Raw genomic sequence first — 17,977 nt, 5'->3', positions numbered from 1 at the left:
GGAAGGAACATGCTGCCTCCTACAGCATCTGCCTGGGGTGTACCTAGACCTGTCTCCCATTTCTCAGTTCTTGCCACTCCTGCCTGGCTCTCATTTGACACATACATCTACACTCTCCCCTGAAATCGTCTCCACACAGGTGGGGACAGAACACTGTGTTACTGTGGCATGACTGGCACACAGTGAGCTGTGCACACATCCGGGTATATCCTGTGACTGTGACATATGCTTACCCTGCAATGGCACGGGCCCTCAGGAACTCTGGGTTCTGAGGCACAGAAGACAAAGCCCATAGCAGGCACAGAGGGAGTGAACAGAGAAGCAGACAGGGGCAGGGGCTAGGAAAGAGGCACCCACAGGTCCTGTAGTAGCAGAGAATGCTGGGTACAGAAATGATCTATCGGTCACATGAGATGAGCAGGGCCTCTAGAGATAGAAATCTGGCTGTGAGTGGGTGTCTCAGGAACAGGAAGGACACAAGCACCCAGGTTTCAGCCCCCACATCTGAACTGTCTGAGCTGGCCTCTTGTTGAACCACTGCTCTCAGGCCTGTTAACAAGCTCACATCTCTTCCAACTAGAATCATCTTGGAGAGGCTATAGGACAGGGTGGGCAAGGCAGGCCTCCTCAGGTGCCGCCCTCCCTGTTCTGGATAAGCAGGACTCCTTGTCTTCCCCGCTGTCTTCTGTACTCCTGTCTGCCATGTACTCCCTAATCTCTGAGGCTGGGAGTGGATTCCTCCTGACCCCACCAGAAGCCCAAAGCCTTTAAGGACCAGACAGGTCTCCAGGGAGCTGGGGGAGCTAAGTTTCACAATTGGCTCAATTTCCCATCTGCAAATACGAAAGTTACTTTTGCTGGGAGCAGTGGCTCACACCTGTAGTCCCAGCTACTCAGGAAACTAAGACAGGAGGATCCCTTGAGTCTAGGAATTCTGGGCTGTAATGTGCTATGACAATCGGTGTCCACACTAAGGCTGACATCTCAGGAGTGGGGAACCATCAGGTTGCCTAAGGAGGGGTGAACTAGCCCAGGTTGGAAAAGGAAAGTTACTTTTGAGAGCCCTTTCAGAGCAATGCCATTTAAGAAACTAGCTTATGTAAGAAATTGAGGGGCCAGGCATGATGGTGCATGACTTTAATCCTAGCACTCAGGAGGCAGATGTGAGTGAGTTCCAGGACAGCCAGGTCTATGCAGAGAAACCATTTCGAAAAACCAACCAACCAAACAAACAAACAAAACAACCAAAAACAAGATGGGTATTGTGGCACATGCTTTAATCCTAGCACTCAGGAGTCAGGGGAGAGCAGATATGTGAGTTCAAGGCCAGCCTGGTCTATAGGACAACCAGGACTATTACATAAAGAAACCTGTCTAAAAAAAAACCCACAAAACAAAGCAAAAACAACAAACAAACAAAAACCCAAAACAAACAGTAAGTGAGAGCCGGGGAGACTCACTTGCTTGTTCCCCAGAGCCAGGTTCATCTGGGACAGTCTACATTTCCTCCTACAGAGCAAGATACTTAGCTGTGCTATTGTCTGGAAACAGATCACACCTCAACCTCTAGACAAGCTACATATACTGGCTCCAGGGTCCCTGATATCAAGATGGAACCATGGGATTTCTGCTTAAAACAGATGATACAGACTTTGCTACTCAGGGACTCAACTCTCCCTGCCTTTCTGCCACTGTGGAGCATGAGGAAAGGCTGGAAGACAACCAGGAAGCCTGGCTTTAAAGGGGCTATAGTGGCCATGAAAGCTTACAGAGAGGTATATCATACCTCTGTGGATCTCTCAAGCTGATGGGGACTGGAGTGGGACTGTGCATGTTATGTAGATGCATGTGTGCATATCTGTGTGCACGCACGTACGCACACACATATATATGTATATGCTAACCATGTTCCTTAGCCTCCCTCTGGATATGACCACTTGGCCCAGAAACCCCTCTTCTGGCAAGATCTGGCTTGCTCACCATTCTATCTTTTGCATACCCACTTACTTACTGGAAGGGGCACAGGGAAAAGCACTAGAAGCTCACAGCAGTAGAGGACACTTGTGAGGGTGTAGGCACTTGTTAGGGTGTAGACACACATGACCGACAAGGTAGGAGGCGCTTCTATTTACTACAGTTTCAGCTAGCAAATCAACGTTCACCAAAAGACATTGTACAAATTGGTCAATGGACTGTGTAGTCTGGATACAGATCTGAATATCATACAGATGACGTGGGTCACTGCACAATTGAATTGACTGGAAGCTAAGGACTGATGCTGGGAAAGGAGGTATTTAGAGGGGCTGAGTAACAATGACTCCATACTTGAGAAATACCTTGGGGCACTCCAGAGGCTGGAGGTCATGCTCCTGGACCCTGGGTGTCCAACCTGGGAGCCAATGGGGCTGTACTGCCGTAGCCTGCTGCGAAGGGAACTAAAGGGCGCAGGACAAATGGCAGCATGAGCAGATGAGTCTGGTCCTTGAACAGACTGAGCTATTTCCAGAGTGCTCAGAGCTGGGGCCTGATTTAAGCTCTTATTCTCCCTGCTCTCTAGAAATAATTAAGGGGTAAGTGGTTCAAGAGGGAATTGAGTGGCGCTTCTGAAGCAGCTCAGAGCAAACAGTCCCCTGGAGAGGCTGGGGGCACTTCCTGCTCTTTCCCAGCCAAAGCACTCCTGTGGGAGCTGGCTAAACTCTAGTGGTTTCAAGCTCCTCTTAGACAGGTACTGAGCCTCTGGGCGGAAGGTGCAAGCCCCTCAGAAACCTGGTGGGAGAAGCCGGGCATGGAGGTGTATACCTTTAATCGGGAGGCAGAGGCAGGCAGATATCTGTAAGTTTGAGGCCATCCTGGTCTACAGCCTAGCAAGCCAGGGCTGTTACACAGAGAAATCCTGTCTTGAAAAATAAAAACAAACAAACAAGGTTGGAGGTGGAAGCCCTGAGGGCTATTCCCTGCTGCCAGCCCTCTATACTGAGGGTTCAGGGTGATGCAATGAAGCCTGTCAGATACAGGGCCCAGTGGGTAACAGGAACAAGAGACTTCATTTTATCCAGAAAAGCCAGAGCCAAGCCAAGAGACAGCTTATAATCAAGGTAGAAGCTCTGGACCCTTGGCATGGAGGAAGAACTGCAGGGTTGGTGAGGGAGAAGGGTAGCTGCAGAGCTAGGGTGGAAAGCTCTGCAGAGCAAGGACTCAGTCAGTATCCAGCAGTGTGGGAAGTGGGCAGGTCTGACATCTGGGCTAGAAGGATCTGAAATGAACATAGAGATTGGGGTCTGTGTTCTCATCTGCTCAGACACTGAGGAGAGTCCAGGGTGTTTCCTGGAGTGGACATGATACATCCCATTCTCCCATCAGACCCTGGGAGCCAGAAATCAGAAGCCAAGCTGTGTGCTCCTGCACAACTTATTAGTCTCCCCTGCCTCACATGCCCCATTTTAAATGAGATGTTGGGACCAAACGGGTCTCCTCTGGTCCCTACAACGAAGCTCCAACTCCCAGTGTGATAATCTATGGAGGCATCTGGGAATTACTTAGATTTATTTGGGGTCAAGAGACTGGGATAATATACTTATTAGTAGAAGAAAGACTACTGTCATGTGCCCACCCCAATGTGTGTACATGTGAAACTCAGGAAGACATTTCCCATCAAAATCTTGCCCTGGCCATCCTTGATCTAGGAAGCGGCCTTCAAAGCAGCAAGGAATAGTCCCTGGTGCTTAAGCCAAAGGGCAGGGTAATTTGTGACAGCAGCCTGGGCTGAGACCTGAAATAAGAGCGGATGCAAGGTGATGGATGGTAATGCAAAGCGGATATTCGTATGGGAGTGGGAGTATAGTGGTGGCAAGACACTCTGATCCCACGAGAACCCAGTATGCCAAGATGCAGCACTTCACAGACATGGACAGTACCCACTAGTATACACTGGAATCCATCCAACTTAACCTGGTCCAGCCACCTCTCCGGACTCACCTGTATCATATATAGCTGGGCGATGCGGTATTCCTCCACAGTCATTGGCAGGGGAATCCGGTATTCCTTTATGATCATCTTGGAATCCACACCTTCCCAGCGGCAGGGAATTGCGTGCTTGTGGGGACTTCCTAGGCAAGATTCTTTAAATAAACATGGCAGAATTCACTGAGGACCCTTGAGAGACAGAGAGAGACAGGACAGGAGAGTCACTTCCCGCAATGTCTGGTGGGCATGCTAACAGGAAAGTCGAAGTCTAGACCTGAGGCTAGAATTCTCATCTCAACCCTCTCAAGCCAACAGTGACCTGGAGTGAATTCCTAGCTTCTCTGGCCCACTCTTCCCTGTTTGCTAATCTTCAAGAGCTTTTAGAAGGACTAAATGAGAGGCTAGTGAACTCTCTCATCAACAGTCTCCAGAAGTAAAGGGTTAGCCTGCTCCCTGTTCCTTAGAGGTTCACTACTGTTCAGGAGGGGCTGCAGGTTTTATGTCTAGGGTCACAGCAGAATCTGCAGGCTAGACAAAGCATATTCCTTCAGGGTCTCAGCCCCTCAAAGATGTCCCCGGATGAAATCTTGGAGCCTACAGACATCACTAGTCTCTTGGCTTTCAGAGGCTCTGTGAATATACATCTAAAACAAGTACATAAGGACATTCTCTCCGAAGACAAGCTCCCAGGTGAGCTGTTACCATGCAGAGAGTGTCCACCCTTCCACATTGCAACTCCAGGACAGAGACACAGTACTGACACGAAGGCAGAGGCTTCTGGGTGGCTCCCAGAAACCAGGAGCAAAGCTTAGCCACAGAGCATTCCGAGGACTGTCAGACAATGGAGGCCAAGGCTGCACCTCCATCTGAGGCTGTGTGAAGTACAGGGACTGTGTTCTGTCTGCAAGGAACTACAGAGGCAAGCAGGTAGGCCACCAGAGGCTTAGACAGTAGGAGGGGACAAATACCTCAGCACTGTTCCCACCAAGTGTACAGTGACCAACAGCAACAGAGAGAACAGGAGACCACAGTTTGTCATTCCCTGTGGGATTTAACTGCAGAACTTAACACTGTATCCTGGCTGTGAGGCTCCTGGGACAAGGGCTATGAGGGAAGGCAAAAAAGAAACAAAGAAACTTAGTATATGTGCTACTTAAGAGAGCCTATGAGACTCAGTGGGACTTCTCAACAATAAAGAGAGATGAAAAGTAAGCTAGTTGAGATCAGGGGAATAGGAAAGAAAAAATATGGCTCATGTTTTTAAAAGAGGTACATGAAAGCTGGGCGGTGGTGGTGCACGCCTTTAATCCCAGCACTCTGAAGGCAGAGGCAGGTGGATCTCTGGGAGTTCGAGGCCAGCCTGGTCTACAAGAGCTAGTTCCAGGACAAGCACCAAAGCTACAGAGAAACCCTGTCTCGAAAAAGAAAAAAAAGAGGTACATGAAATCATGGATAGGCAAAACACAACATGAACAGTGAGAAGTGTGGGAGGAGTAGAGGAACTCACACAAAGTCAACTGGAGAATAAGGCAAGAATGCAGCTATGGAAGCAACAGAAACGCGAACACACATGTAACTGGAGTACACCTGGAGTAAAATAAGATAATAACAGGGGACCTATGCACTGAAATAGATCACAAAAACTTTCTTCATAAGCAGTTAAATTGTTTATGTGTATGTGTGCACACATGGAGCCTGAGGTCAATGTCAGGTGTCTTCCTCTGTTACCTTCCTCTAGTATTTGAGACAGTGTATCTCATTGAACCTGGAGCTCACTATTTTGATGGTAGTGACTGAAGGGTGACCCCTCAGGATCTCCTTGTCTCTCCCCACTTCACCAAAACTGAAATACAGTTGCACGCAGTTAGATCTGGCCTTTATGTGGGTGCTGGGATCTGAATGCAGGTCCTCATGCTTGCGCAGCAAGCGCTTTACCCTCTGAGTCTTCTCCAGAGCCTCTAAGGTTTCTTAAATGTAACAAGATAATAAATGAATTATAAACTAAGGCCTAACCCTACAGATTAGCTTACATTCTATCTGCTAGTGAAAAAAACTGATGCTACAAATAATAGTAAAACTTATTCTGAAAAATTCACTGACTTTAAAGGATAGGTAAAAAGAAGTATAAGTAGGAGGTGCAGAGAGAAGGATTGGAGAGAATCAGACTTCATAACACAGTTTTAGAAGCTTGTGCAGTAATATCTGCAGAGCTTTAAGAGGCAGAACTTAGGAATCGGAACCTCATACCCAGCTAAACAGTCATTTAGGTGTGATCAGCAAATACTCTGAAATATTGAATTTGGAGGCTTAGACACGGATAACTTCTTTTAAAATGTTATCTGGTATTAAAACCCAACAAATCAAAAGTTAAAATTGTAAATTCATCCATGCAAAATCATGATGTAAACAAAGTAACTTTGAAACTTTGGCAATTATAGTTACTGAAGTAACATATGTAACATCAACAATGTATACAAACAATAATGTAATTAACGAAAACTGGGAGTGGAAGAATGAAGGTAGAAACGTAACTGCCTCAACTTTCACAGTACAGAAGTTGGTTCATTACATAGAGAAATTAGTGTGGGACGAAGAGTCAAATACAGACTTTTTTTTAGGCTAGGTAAACTGCTTCATATGATGTGGTGCGTATGCCATCATATATTCATCATACATATGCCTACAGGATAGACAACCAAGAGTTCAGTGGTTAACAACACTTGATTCTCTTACAGAGGACCTGAGGTTGTTTCCTAGTACCTGTGTCAGAGAGCTCACAGCTTAACTCCAGCTTTGGGAGTCTTATAGCTTCTGTGAGCATCTGTACTTTTGTGCATGCATGAATACACACACACACACACACACACACAAATTATGAAAATAAATCTTCAAAAAGAATACAAGCTGTGGACTCTGTGTGCATGAGTTGTAACAAAAGGACCACTTTGGATGGTCAAGGTTGCTCAGTGGGCAAAGGCACTTGCTGCATAATGACGCATGCCGGATGACCAAAGGTGAGTCCTGAAATCTATGGGCAACTGCTTTGAGTTTGGAAAAGGCTGATTCAGTAATCACACATTTGCTAGAAGTTATGACCATCACAGGTATACCTGCACAAATAAAGACAGATAATGCTTCAGCATATGTCTCTAAAAAATGAAACAGTTTTTTGTTTATTATAATACAAAGCATATTACAGGTATACCACAAAATCTTACAGGCCAGGCAGTTATATAAAGATCAAATCGAACTCTAAAGGCTATGTTAAATAAACAGAAAGGGATAATAAATACTCCCAGAAATAGATTACATAATGCTTTATTAACTTTGAATTTTCTAAACGCCAATGAGAAAGGAACAACAGCCATGGAGAGACACCGGATAGTAGAAAAAAAACTACAGAATTAAATCAGTTAATAAACTTTAAAGATGTACTGACCTCAGAATGGAAACCAGGACATGCGTTATGTTAGGGAAGGGATTTTGCTTTTGTTTCCACAGGAGAAGAAAAGCTATGGATATCATCAAAATTGAAAGATTTGATTTGAACAAGAGACACATCTTTTTTACTTTTTTGAGGGGGGCGGCGTTTAGAGACAGGGTTTCTCTGTAGCTTTGGAACCTGTCTTAAAAACTAGTACTTGTAGACCTGGCTGGCCTCGATCTCACAGAGATCCACCTGCCTCTGCTTCCCGACTGCTGGGATTAAAGGTGTGCACCACCTAGTTAAGACAGATGCCTCTTAACTAGAAGAGACGTTAGTTCATCAAACAGTATGGCCATGTAATATAAACTAACCTATAAAAGTAACAAGTGGTTTTCAATTGATCAATATAACTTGCCAAAAGAGAACCTCTCCAAAATTAGAGATGGGGAAGGGTTTTGTTTCTGTCTTTTCAGGAATAAAGGTATCCAGCTAAGGAATCTGAAGACCACTGGACAAATGAGACATCTGAAGAAAAGGGACAAATTATCCACAAAAAAATGTCTGAAGAAAAAGAGTAAATTGGCCTATTGATATATCACAATTCCGACAGGATAAAATTAGATAAATTTTCCCAAATGCTTGTTTCTGCTGTTCTCTACAGACATATAATGCAAATGGTCTTTTTGTAGTCCCAGTCCAATTAAAGATTAAAGCTGGCTTTGGAGTAGGCATGTGGCTCTCTCCTTCTCTAAACCCAAGAATGCTTAATAAAGTGAAATCTAAAATCTCTGTCTCATGTCAGAAGAACCACTTGATATGGGACAGAAGAAAAAAAATATTTAAGGACTATTTTATTACTACTAATCTCATAATCCTTTGGTTTTATATTGACTCTTTAACAGCTTTTCTTAAGTTATAAGTTTTATAAGATTAACACATATATATATTCTACTTTTTTTGTCATGATATTAATGGTCATATAGAGTAGTAACTAATTCTAGATAAAGGTTTTATCTGCCTTCCTGTTCATGATTTCAGGTTTGAGTTTCTATCAGTTTTCTGCAGTGAACCATGAGCACGCCTAACAGCAACCTTTGAAGTCTCCATGAGGAGGACGGAGCCCCACAATGACAATTCCTCCAGGACTATGATAACACCACTCAGCTGAAAAACAGCTCTAGCCAGGACTTGAGACAAGCCTGCACTTTCCCATTATGTAGAGACTGGACAGCAAATGATACAGCTACCTCTCCCAAGACTTGACAATTGACCCAAATTTTTCTTTTCAGGATCCTCTACAGATACCATTGCCCCCAGACAGCAGGAAGTAGATTTAAGAATACGACACCCACATTCCCAAGAGGTAGGGTGGGTGGTTTTTGGTTGTTCAATGAGTTATGGATATTTGTCATTGTTTATGGGGATTGATTACAAGTTAGTAGTTATCGGTTAAGGCCAGGAGAAAAGTTGAACGAAGGAGAACAGATTCAGAGTTCTTGTTTTGAAAAGAAAAAAGGGGGGGATACAGATATGATAGAATAAAATGGTGGATTTTTTTTTTTTTTTTTTTTTTTTTTGGTTTTTCGAGACAGGGTTTCTCTGTGGCTTTGGAGCCTGTCCTGGAACTAGCTCTGTAGACCAGGCTGGTCTTGAATTCACAGAGCTCCGCCTGCCTCTGCCTCCCAAGTGCTGGGATTAAAGGCGTGCGCCACCGTCGCCCGGCCAAAATGGTGGATTATTGAATCTACTCTGAAAAGAAATAAGGGAGGATATAGATAAGATGAAAGGCAGATTGTTAAATTTACTATTATTTATTTATTTATTGTTTTTTTTTTTTAAAGACAGGGTTTCTCTGTGTCCTAACTTGCCTGGACCTAGCTCTTGTAGACCAGGCTGGCCTCGAACTCACAGATGAATCTACTTTTAAAAAGCAACCACTAGTTTTAAATGTTTTATATTGGATTGGATTTTGTATATTGTATACCAATTTTGTGTACTGATACAAATTTGAGATTAATTATGTTAGAACATACTGTACTTACATTTCTACTCTTGCTCACGGTATTGTACCTATACAACTCATTTAACAATGTAATGCAAATTTCTACTCCTTGAAAATTATTATTACCAACTGTTTAGGATAATAAGGAAATGCAAGTTAGTAGTTAGTCACCTAGTATAATTAAACTTGTAGTCACATTAGGTCATCTTCAGACACTTCAGGGATCTACAGAATATGCATTTAAGATAGTTTAATAACAAAGGTTCTTTTCTTTTTTTTTTTTTTATGACAATAAGACCTGTCTACCCCTGGCAGCAACAATCTACTTTAGAGAAGATGATGGACATCGAAGAAACTCTACATGGAGTTTGCTTTCTTTGTGGAAAAAGTAAGTCACTGGGCAAGAAAATGCTGACAGTATGCTGTCCTAATTGGACAAGCAGGACACAAAAGAAAGTGACTGTCAAACATTGTCAAGACAAGGAGAGACAGCCCTTCAGAATATCCTGCTTCACAGAAAAGTCTGTCAGATATTCTAGGCCTGTAGGCCAAAGATGGATGTCCCAACATTGCAAAGGAATTTTTGGGTGACTGTCCAGGCAGCCAGCTGTTTCTGTCATTTCTCACATGTTTTGAAAGTCACTTACTTGCACTTCCTGCTTACTCAGTTAATAATATTTTTCTTCTTGTGTCTCTGAGGGAGTTAAAGACTAGATAGTTATAGTTTTCCTTGTTTACCAGATGTAGGAAGCAAGTTATGATAGAAAGACTTTGGACTCACAAAGATAGGATGGATATGGTGTATTTTCTCTGAATTTGTCAAATGCAAATGTACTAGATAGACATTGTTGATGTATTTATTGCCAGTATATATTGAATATAGTTATTGCACTTATTATATATAGTTTTTCTTATATTTCCTATAGCCTTTTTTATTTTAGACAAAAAAAAAAAAGGCGGGGAAATGTAGTGGCAAAGCAGCAAGATAGGCCAGGGAGTGACAGCACACACCTTTAATCCCAGGATGTGGGAAACAGAGGCGGAAGGTTCTCTGTGAGTTCAAGGCCACTCTGGGCTATACAAGACTGAATCTGTCTAAAAGAGAAACAGAGCTCACACAAAGGTGATCCAAGTACTTGGGATCCCACGCCGTTAATCCCAGCACTAGGGAGGTGGAGACAGGAGTGATATGGGTGGATGGAGAGAGGCATACAAAGAAAAAGAGACAGTAACTGAGTGCAACGTGGAGTCTGAAGTTGGTGGAGAGCATTGCCAGATCTGCCTATATTTGTCTGAGTCTTGGTAGAGGTAAGGTCTTGATGTGGCTGCTTTGCTCTTCTGATCTTCAGCTTGAATGAACCCCAATATCTGTCTCTCGGTGTTTATTCTTCGTGCTACATGCCACAGAGCTATAGCTCAACCCTTTAAAATGAAACTTTTCTGTTACATGCCCTCTATCATAAGCTACAAGTTCAAAATATTATATGCTGAGAACACTGACTAGCAATGTTAAATGCATTAATGGAATGGGTGTTTGAACTGCATCTCAAAAAAGCTATTTTTAAAAAGCCTTTTTCCTTTAATCTTCTGAGGACTGTTAATAAAATGAAGAAAACATCTTTCTGAAGTTTAGCAATTCTTCCCCATTTTTTTAGATATATTCAAATAATGTGATATCTAGTTGTGGCTGTCAACCTGAATCAGCTAAAGCTCAAGCAGTGTGGTAGACCCCTGTTGGACTTTCTTGATCGGATCATCTGAGGTGGGAAGACTCACCCTAAATCTGGGTTATTTGAGGTCAGAAAATTACATCCTAAATATGGGTCACTCCTTCTGGTGGTAGCCCACATAAAAGGACATGGAAGAAGGAAGCTTTTTTCTTCTGCCTTCTTGCTCTCCGCAGCCTTGCTGGCAAGTGCATCTATCCCACTGCATCTCTTCACTGGCATTAGAGTCTATCTATTTCTTTGGGATCCTGGTGAAAACTGAAGACCAGCTGAGACAACTATCCTCGAGGCCTGAACAACTACCGGATTCTTGGTTTTTCCCTTGGGAGGCAGTCATTGTTGGAATAGCTGAACCACAGTCTGTAAGCTACTCAAAAAAATTCCTTTTTAATATAAATAGATTCACTCTATCGGTTCTGTTCCTCTAGAGAATCCTGAATAATACAGATGTGTCTTTGGCTAAAGTCAAGTATATCTTAAATATGTGAGGTCACATGTATGCTAACACAAAGCTGATAATGTGCTAGGGATCAGACTCGGACTGCACATGCCAGGCAGCTGCTCTGCTACTGGGTCATACCCCAGATCTGATTTTTAGCTCAAAAAACCCCAAGCAATCTACAGATTCAACGCAATGCCCAGCAAAATCCCCCAGCAAAATTCTCCACAGATTTCAAAAGAAGAGTACTCAACTTCATATGGAAAAGAAAAAACCCAGGATAGCCAAAACAATCCTGTACAATAAAAGAACTTCTGGAGCCATCACAATCCCTGACTTAAAACTCTACTACAGAGCTAAAGTACTGAAAACAGTCTGGTATTGACATAAAAACATACAGGAGGACCAATGGAACCGAATAGAAGACCCGGATATCAATCCACACATCTTCGAACACCTGATTTTTGACAAAGAAGCAAAAAATTATCAAATGGAAAAAAGAAAGCATATTTAACAAATGGTGCTGGCATAACTGGATATCAACATGTAGAAGAATGAAAATAGACCCATATCTATCACCATGCACAAAACTCAAGTCTAAATGGATCAAAGATCTCAACATAAAGCTAGCCACACTGAACCTCATAGAAGAGAAAGTGGGAAATACACTTGAACGCATTGGCACAGAAGACCATTTCCTAAATATAACCCCAACAACACAGACACTAGAGAAACAATTAATAAATGGGACCTCTTGAAACTGAAAAGCTTCTGTAAAGCAAAGGACACAGTCAACAAGACAAAATGACAGCCTACAGAATGGGAAAAGATCTTCATTAACCCCACATTAGACAGAGGTCTAATCTCCAAAATATACAAAGAACTCAAGAAGTTGGTCACCAAAATTTTAAAAAATAGAGTATAGACCTAAACAGAGAACTCTCAACAGAGGAATCTAAAATGGCTGAAAGACTCTTAAGGAAATACTCAACATCCTTAGTCATCAGAGAAATGTAAATCAAAACAACTCTGAGATTCCATCTTACACCTGTAAGAATGGCCAAGATCAAAAACACCGATGATAACTTATGCTGGAGAGGATGTGGGGAAAGGGAACACTCCTGCATTGCTGGTGGGAAAGCAAGCTGGTACAGCCTCTTTGGATGTCAGTGTGGCGATTTCTCAGAAAATTAGGAAACAACCTTCCTCAAGACCCAGTAATACCAATTGGGTATATATCCAAAGGATGCTCAATCGTGCCACAAGGACATGTGCTCAACCATGTTCATAGCAACTTTGTTTGTCATAGCCAGAACTTGGAAACAACCTAAATGCCCCTTGACCGAAGAATGGATAAGAAAATGTGGTACATTTACACAATGGAGTACTACTCAGCAGAAAAAAATAATGACAGCTTGAATTGTGCAGGCAAATGGATGGAGCTAGAAAACATTATTTTGAGTGAGGTAACCCAGACACAGAAAGACAATTATCACATGTACTCATTCATAGGTGGTTTTTAAACATAAAGCAAAGAAAACCAGCCTACAAACCACAATCCCAGAGATTTTAGACAACAATGAAGACACTAAGAAACACTTACATTGAGCCAGGCAGTGGTGGCGCATGCCTTTAATCCCAGCACTCGGGAGGCAGAGGCAGGCGGATCTCTGTGAGTTCGAGGCCAGCCTGGTCTACAAGAGCTAGTTCCAGGACAGGAACCAAAAAGCTACGGAGAAACCCTGTCTCGAAAAATCAAAAAAAAAAGAAAAGAAAAGAAAAGAAACGCTTACATAGATCTAATCTACATGGGAAGTATAAAAAGACAAGATCTCCTGAGTAAATGGGAACATGGGGACCTTGGGAGAGGGCTAAAGTGGGGAGGGGAGAGGCAGGGAGGGGAGCAGAGAAAAATGTAGAGCTCAATAAAAATCAATAAAAAAAAACCTTAAAATTTGGGGAAAAAAATCATTCTTACTTTTGGCATAGGCATGTCCCTATGCACGTTTCCTGGATGCTGGTGAGGGAGGTTGCCCTGTCAGTAGAATTTGGGTACCTTATACGTGTACTTGTCTACATGACTTGATGTTGAACAGCAGAGTTGGAGCTGCGTGTGCAAATGGGCAAAGAAGGACAGTGGTACAGAGATGAAGGTCATTGCCACACCTGCCATTCTTGCCTATGACTCACTCTGGAGCCAACTGCCTGCTGTTTTGGCCTTTTGTTTTCGCTCCTACAAACAGAGGTGAGAACACCTTTTGGGGTGTCCTGTGGATGAAATGTGATATAGCACAGCAAGTCTCAACCCACTGTCACAATGCTCAACCCATTGGTATTGCTGCTGGCCTGTTGGGATCCAGAAGGCCAGTCATAGGCAGATGGCCATCCCTGGGTGGGATGCCACTCCCAGTAGCAGACACTAAACCCACTAACTTGGACCTTGGGGCTGAGGCCTTAAGGAGAAATTCCTTGTCACAGGTGCTTTGCTGGCTGGCCTGACAGCCACACATGGCTCCTCTTGGTCTGGCTGATTAATATTATAGCCTTTATCTGGCCAGACAGCCCCTCTGGTTTTGTTCCTGATGAGCCTGAGGCCAGGGAGCACCCCATGTGGAGAAGGAACAGAACTTGTGTCTGATGTCTCTGCCCTTACCTCGGTCAAACCCCAGCTCAAACAACCTCATGACAGCAGCCTGGGCAGGAGACAGACTCGCTTTGTCTCATTCCTGCTGGAGTCATGACAGCATAGACAAAATTATAGTTCCTGCTGGCCATGGGGTGGCTTTCAGGGCCTGGGACAACAAGAGACAAGATGGAAAATGGAGCTCTCCAGAGGCTCTTAGTGGAAACTAGACCAGTATGCGCATATCTCCGCAATACACACCCTTCATAGAACCATTCAGGCAAGACAGGGCCTACTCTGGAACCTCAAACAGGCCTTTCCTGACACCTTCGAGTTTAAGACCCTGCTTTCAGGACTCTAGGAGTCCATCCCCGAATTCTTCAGTGTCCTTGATGTTCCGACATGGTCAGAGCATGTCAGAGTGGGACCACTTGGTGTGGTATCCAGGGACACCATGGAAACAGTCAGGTGGAACCCTAGACAGAGTGCAGTGTATGAGCTGCTTACAAGTCAGAGACCAAGCAGAGGGAGGTGTGCTGGATGTCATTCTAGAAATCAAGTCCCAGCCTCTCACATAGTGCAGAAAACTGGCTGGGCTCCTAAGCTACTAGCCCAAAGATCTTCCCAAATGAATGAGTCTTGCAGGGAAGAGCAGAGCCAAACTCCATAGGTAGACCCTGCCAGCTGAAGGCATGCGTGAGAGCTTATGGAGCATTACTTGGGAAGGCTCCAAGGGAAGGGAGAACACAGGGCAGGTCCTCGAGACATCCTGAGAAGGAGGGAAGGCAGGAGAATCAAGTTTACAGAACTTAAATCTGTTTTTCCGGGATTAGCTGGGGTTTGACGTCACAGATGGGAGTTAGGAGTAAGGCTGAGCAGACACAGATGATGGAACCCATCCAAACGCAATTCAGTTCTGTTCTGGGTATTAAGTCTGGAAGCTGCTTAAAGAAGGGTCAGTAGGAGCCTGGACTTTGGCAGCTTAGAGGGAAACAGGGAACCACATGGTAGGGCCTGAGACTCACTTGTGTGTGTACGTGCAAGAACCAGCTGGTCCCTTGGTCTCCTATTCCAGGGAATCCTACTGCTTCTCTCTGTTTCCCAAACCCCTGGTTCCCAAGCAGGAGCCAAAGAGCACAACAGCAACCTCCTAACTTGTGCATCTGTGGCTAGTGATGAAAGGGTGAGAAAAGGGCCACCGAGGGGTGGAAGTGAACCAGCCCCTAGATGTGGACTGCCTTAGGTACAGCTTCTCTGGATGTATGACATCAGCCTTAGAAGGAGAAAGCACATCACCCCAAAGCCCCTAAGTCCTGCCCTTCACTCTCTTGATACCAAATATTGTATCCTGAGTCTCATATATACCAGGCAGGCATCTACCAATGAGTTACACTCCAGCCCCGAGGCCTCTCTTGAGGAAAGTGTGCCTGAGGTAAGGACAAGGAGGGTCCAGTTCTGTAATGAAGAGACTGAGGTTGCGGGCTCATACTAGGTTTCAGAGGCTGATCCTGGCTCAGGCCTCTCTTCCTCTAGCTGTTTAGCCATTCTGGGCAGGGGCTAGGGCCAAGAAGATGAAACTAGAGTACATAGCCATCATGCCCTCCCTTTTCCAGTATCCTCCACTCTTCTGAGTGGCACACAGCCCTCCATTACTGTGGAGGATAAAGGGAGGGGCTCAGCCCTAAACTCTGAGAACTGATGCACTCAACCTGAAGCTCTGCAGAGGGCCCTAAATCCCACCACCATGCACCTGGGGTGCCACTCTGGGGTGACTGCCAAGCCACCGTGGGACTTGTCACAAGACTCCATGGCCCAGCAGGCACTTTGGGGTATCACAGTGGTGTGGATCTCTGCGGGGTATTTCAGGTGTGGTGTCTCACTCCTAGGACGGCATCAGAGAAGCAGCAGGTACTGAGGACCAAACAGCCTTGAGAAGGTGGTACTCTGCTTAAGGCCAACAGTGGGCTAGGAAAGCCCTGTCCTTATTACTCCCACTACCTGGAGTGGCTGCCAATGCTGCAGCCTCAACTAAGATGACAAGGGCAGAGAAAGCCTTTGTGTGAGAATATGACACTGAGTCTCAGACACCGGGGCCTGGAACTAGCTGATACTCTACTCAGTCTCCTGGAGACTGGTGCTCATAGCAACCACTGCCACCCGGCCTATGGGGCTGGTGCTCCCACTGAATAGTGGGCATGGCCAAAATACCTCTGCAGGCTGGGCTGTGCCCAGAGGGAACCTGGGGCTTGCTGTAGAGTTCTTTGTTCTTAGTCTTGTCTTTCCTTCAGCAGCAGGCTGGCATCCTCCAGCTTCAGGAAGCCTGCTGGCCTGAGAAAAAGGCCTTCCTTTAAGGGGCAGAGTCCCTAGTTCATGAGCTTTCAGGAGGGAGGATCCCTGAAATGAGAGCACCTCCAGGGCAAGGAAGTCTGGGGAACATTTGTAAGAAGTGTATTGGGCTGCAGGTGCTATCCTAAAGCCTCCCTCAGTTCTCTCAACCCTTAATGGAAACTCAAACTTTTGAGGAGTCCCAAAATGTCAGAACTCCTAAGGGGCACAGGTGGGAGTCTAGGGATCTTTTACTCCCAAATAGGCATGAATTCTGTGATCATGAGATATGATGGGAACTCAGCACTGCTAAAATCTAGTTTAAAATGCTCTTACTGAGCCGGGTGGTGGTGATGTACATCTTTAACCCCAACACTCGGGAGGCAGAGGCAGGTGAATCTCTGTGAGTTGGAGGCCAGCCTGGTCTACAGAGCTAATCCCAGGACAGCCTGAAATACACATGGAAAAAAACCTGTCTCAAAAAACCAACAAAACAAAACAAATATACTCTTACTGCTAAACTCTCTAAGTTCCTGCTGTAAGCATCCATTCTACCATAGATAAGCAAAGACACGGGGTGGGACATGACTTCTTAGCTGGCAGCTGTTGGATGTTCCCTTGCTGCCCCGGCTGCTTTGAGCCAAAGGACCGACAAATTACAGCCAGATTACTTATATGCCAAAAGACCAAGCACCCTGAACACTCCATGGTGCCTTGGGGGAAACTATACAGTGATTACAGCTGCCTGCTCCAATTCCTGCAGTCCTTTGCTATAACGAGGCTCTGTGAACCCTTTCCATCTAACCAAAGTGGGGCATTCCCCTGGTGTGACAGGGCCAAAGAGGCAGCTGTGATAGGTGAGAATACACGCTTTCACTTGCATGTGAGGTCCAAGTATGACCAGTGCCAAGCATCCCTTCTCTGGCTGTAAAGCAGGGTGCTCTTTTTGGGTATCTCCTAGGCATGCTGCCCCGCTGCTGTTACATGGCTTCTCAATGAAAGCTTTTTTTTTTTTTTTTTTTTTTTTTTTTTTGCCAATGTATAGTAGTGCAGAGCAGGAGTTAACATGAAAAAGCAGCAGAGGCAGAGGAGGAATGGCAACAGTGGTAGGAGAGGAGCAGTCGGGGCAGGAACACGGGAGATGGGAGATGGCAAGAATTAGAGAGGGGATGGAGAGCTGCGCCTGCAGAGGGATGGAAGGCTGGAAAGACCGAGAGAAGAGAAGCTGCAGGCCAGATCATCTGAGTTCAAGAGAGCTGCTGAGCCTGGAGGGACAAGACTCTCGGACACATCCCACAAGCAGAGCTGGACACCGCTGCTGTCAAGGGCTGAGGAATTCCCACATCCAGGCCCACACGGAAACTGGTGCCAGTCAGAATGGTTAACCCTGACTGCCCTGGACCCATGGGGCTAACACTTGTAGTGCAGAGGGGATTTTACCAAAGGCACGCACTAGGGGGCGTCACCTGCT

General features: G+C 44.9%; 1 protein-coding gene across 9 annotated transcripts in view; it reads right to left on the bottom strand.

Moving 5' to 3' along the window:
* The window catches only part of Pitpnm2 (phosphatidylinositol transfer protein membrane associated 2), a 138,482-nt gene that overhangs the window by 36,239 nt on the left and 84,266 nt on the right, over nucleotides 1–17,977 (bottom strand). For 8 of the 9 annotated variants that reach the window (XM_041649150.1, XM_041649151.1, XM_041649143.1 and 5 more), the window contains one exon: nucleotides 3,976–4,152. The exons of the other annotated variant lie outside the window; for it this stretch is intronic. In XM_041649150.1, coding sequence (XP_041505084.1) covers nucleotides 3,976–4,053 — 78 coding nt within the window. In that variant the 5' untranslated portion in view covers nucleotides 4,054–4,152. The remainder of the gene's footprint in view (nucleotides 1–3,975; nucleotides 4,153–17,977) is intronic. 9 annotated transcript variants of the gene reach the window in all.

Source organism: Microtus oregoni, unplaced genomic scaffold, assembly GCF_018167655.1.
Source record: "Microtus oregoni isolate MIOR12 unplaced genomic scaffold, Mior012 000003F_ref0000135, whole genome shotgun sequence".
Taxonomy (NCBI): Eukaryota; Metazoa; Chordata; class Mammalia; order Rodentia; family Cricetidae; genus Microtus; species Microtus oregoni.
The sequence above is the reverse complement of the archived record's forward strand: the minus strand, read 5'-3'. Positions and strand labels throughout refer to the sequence as shown.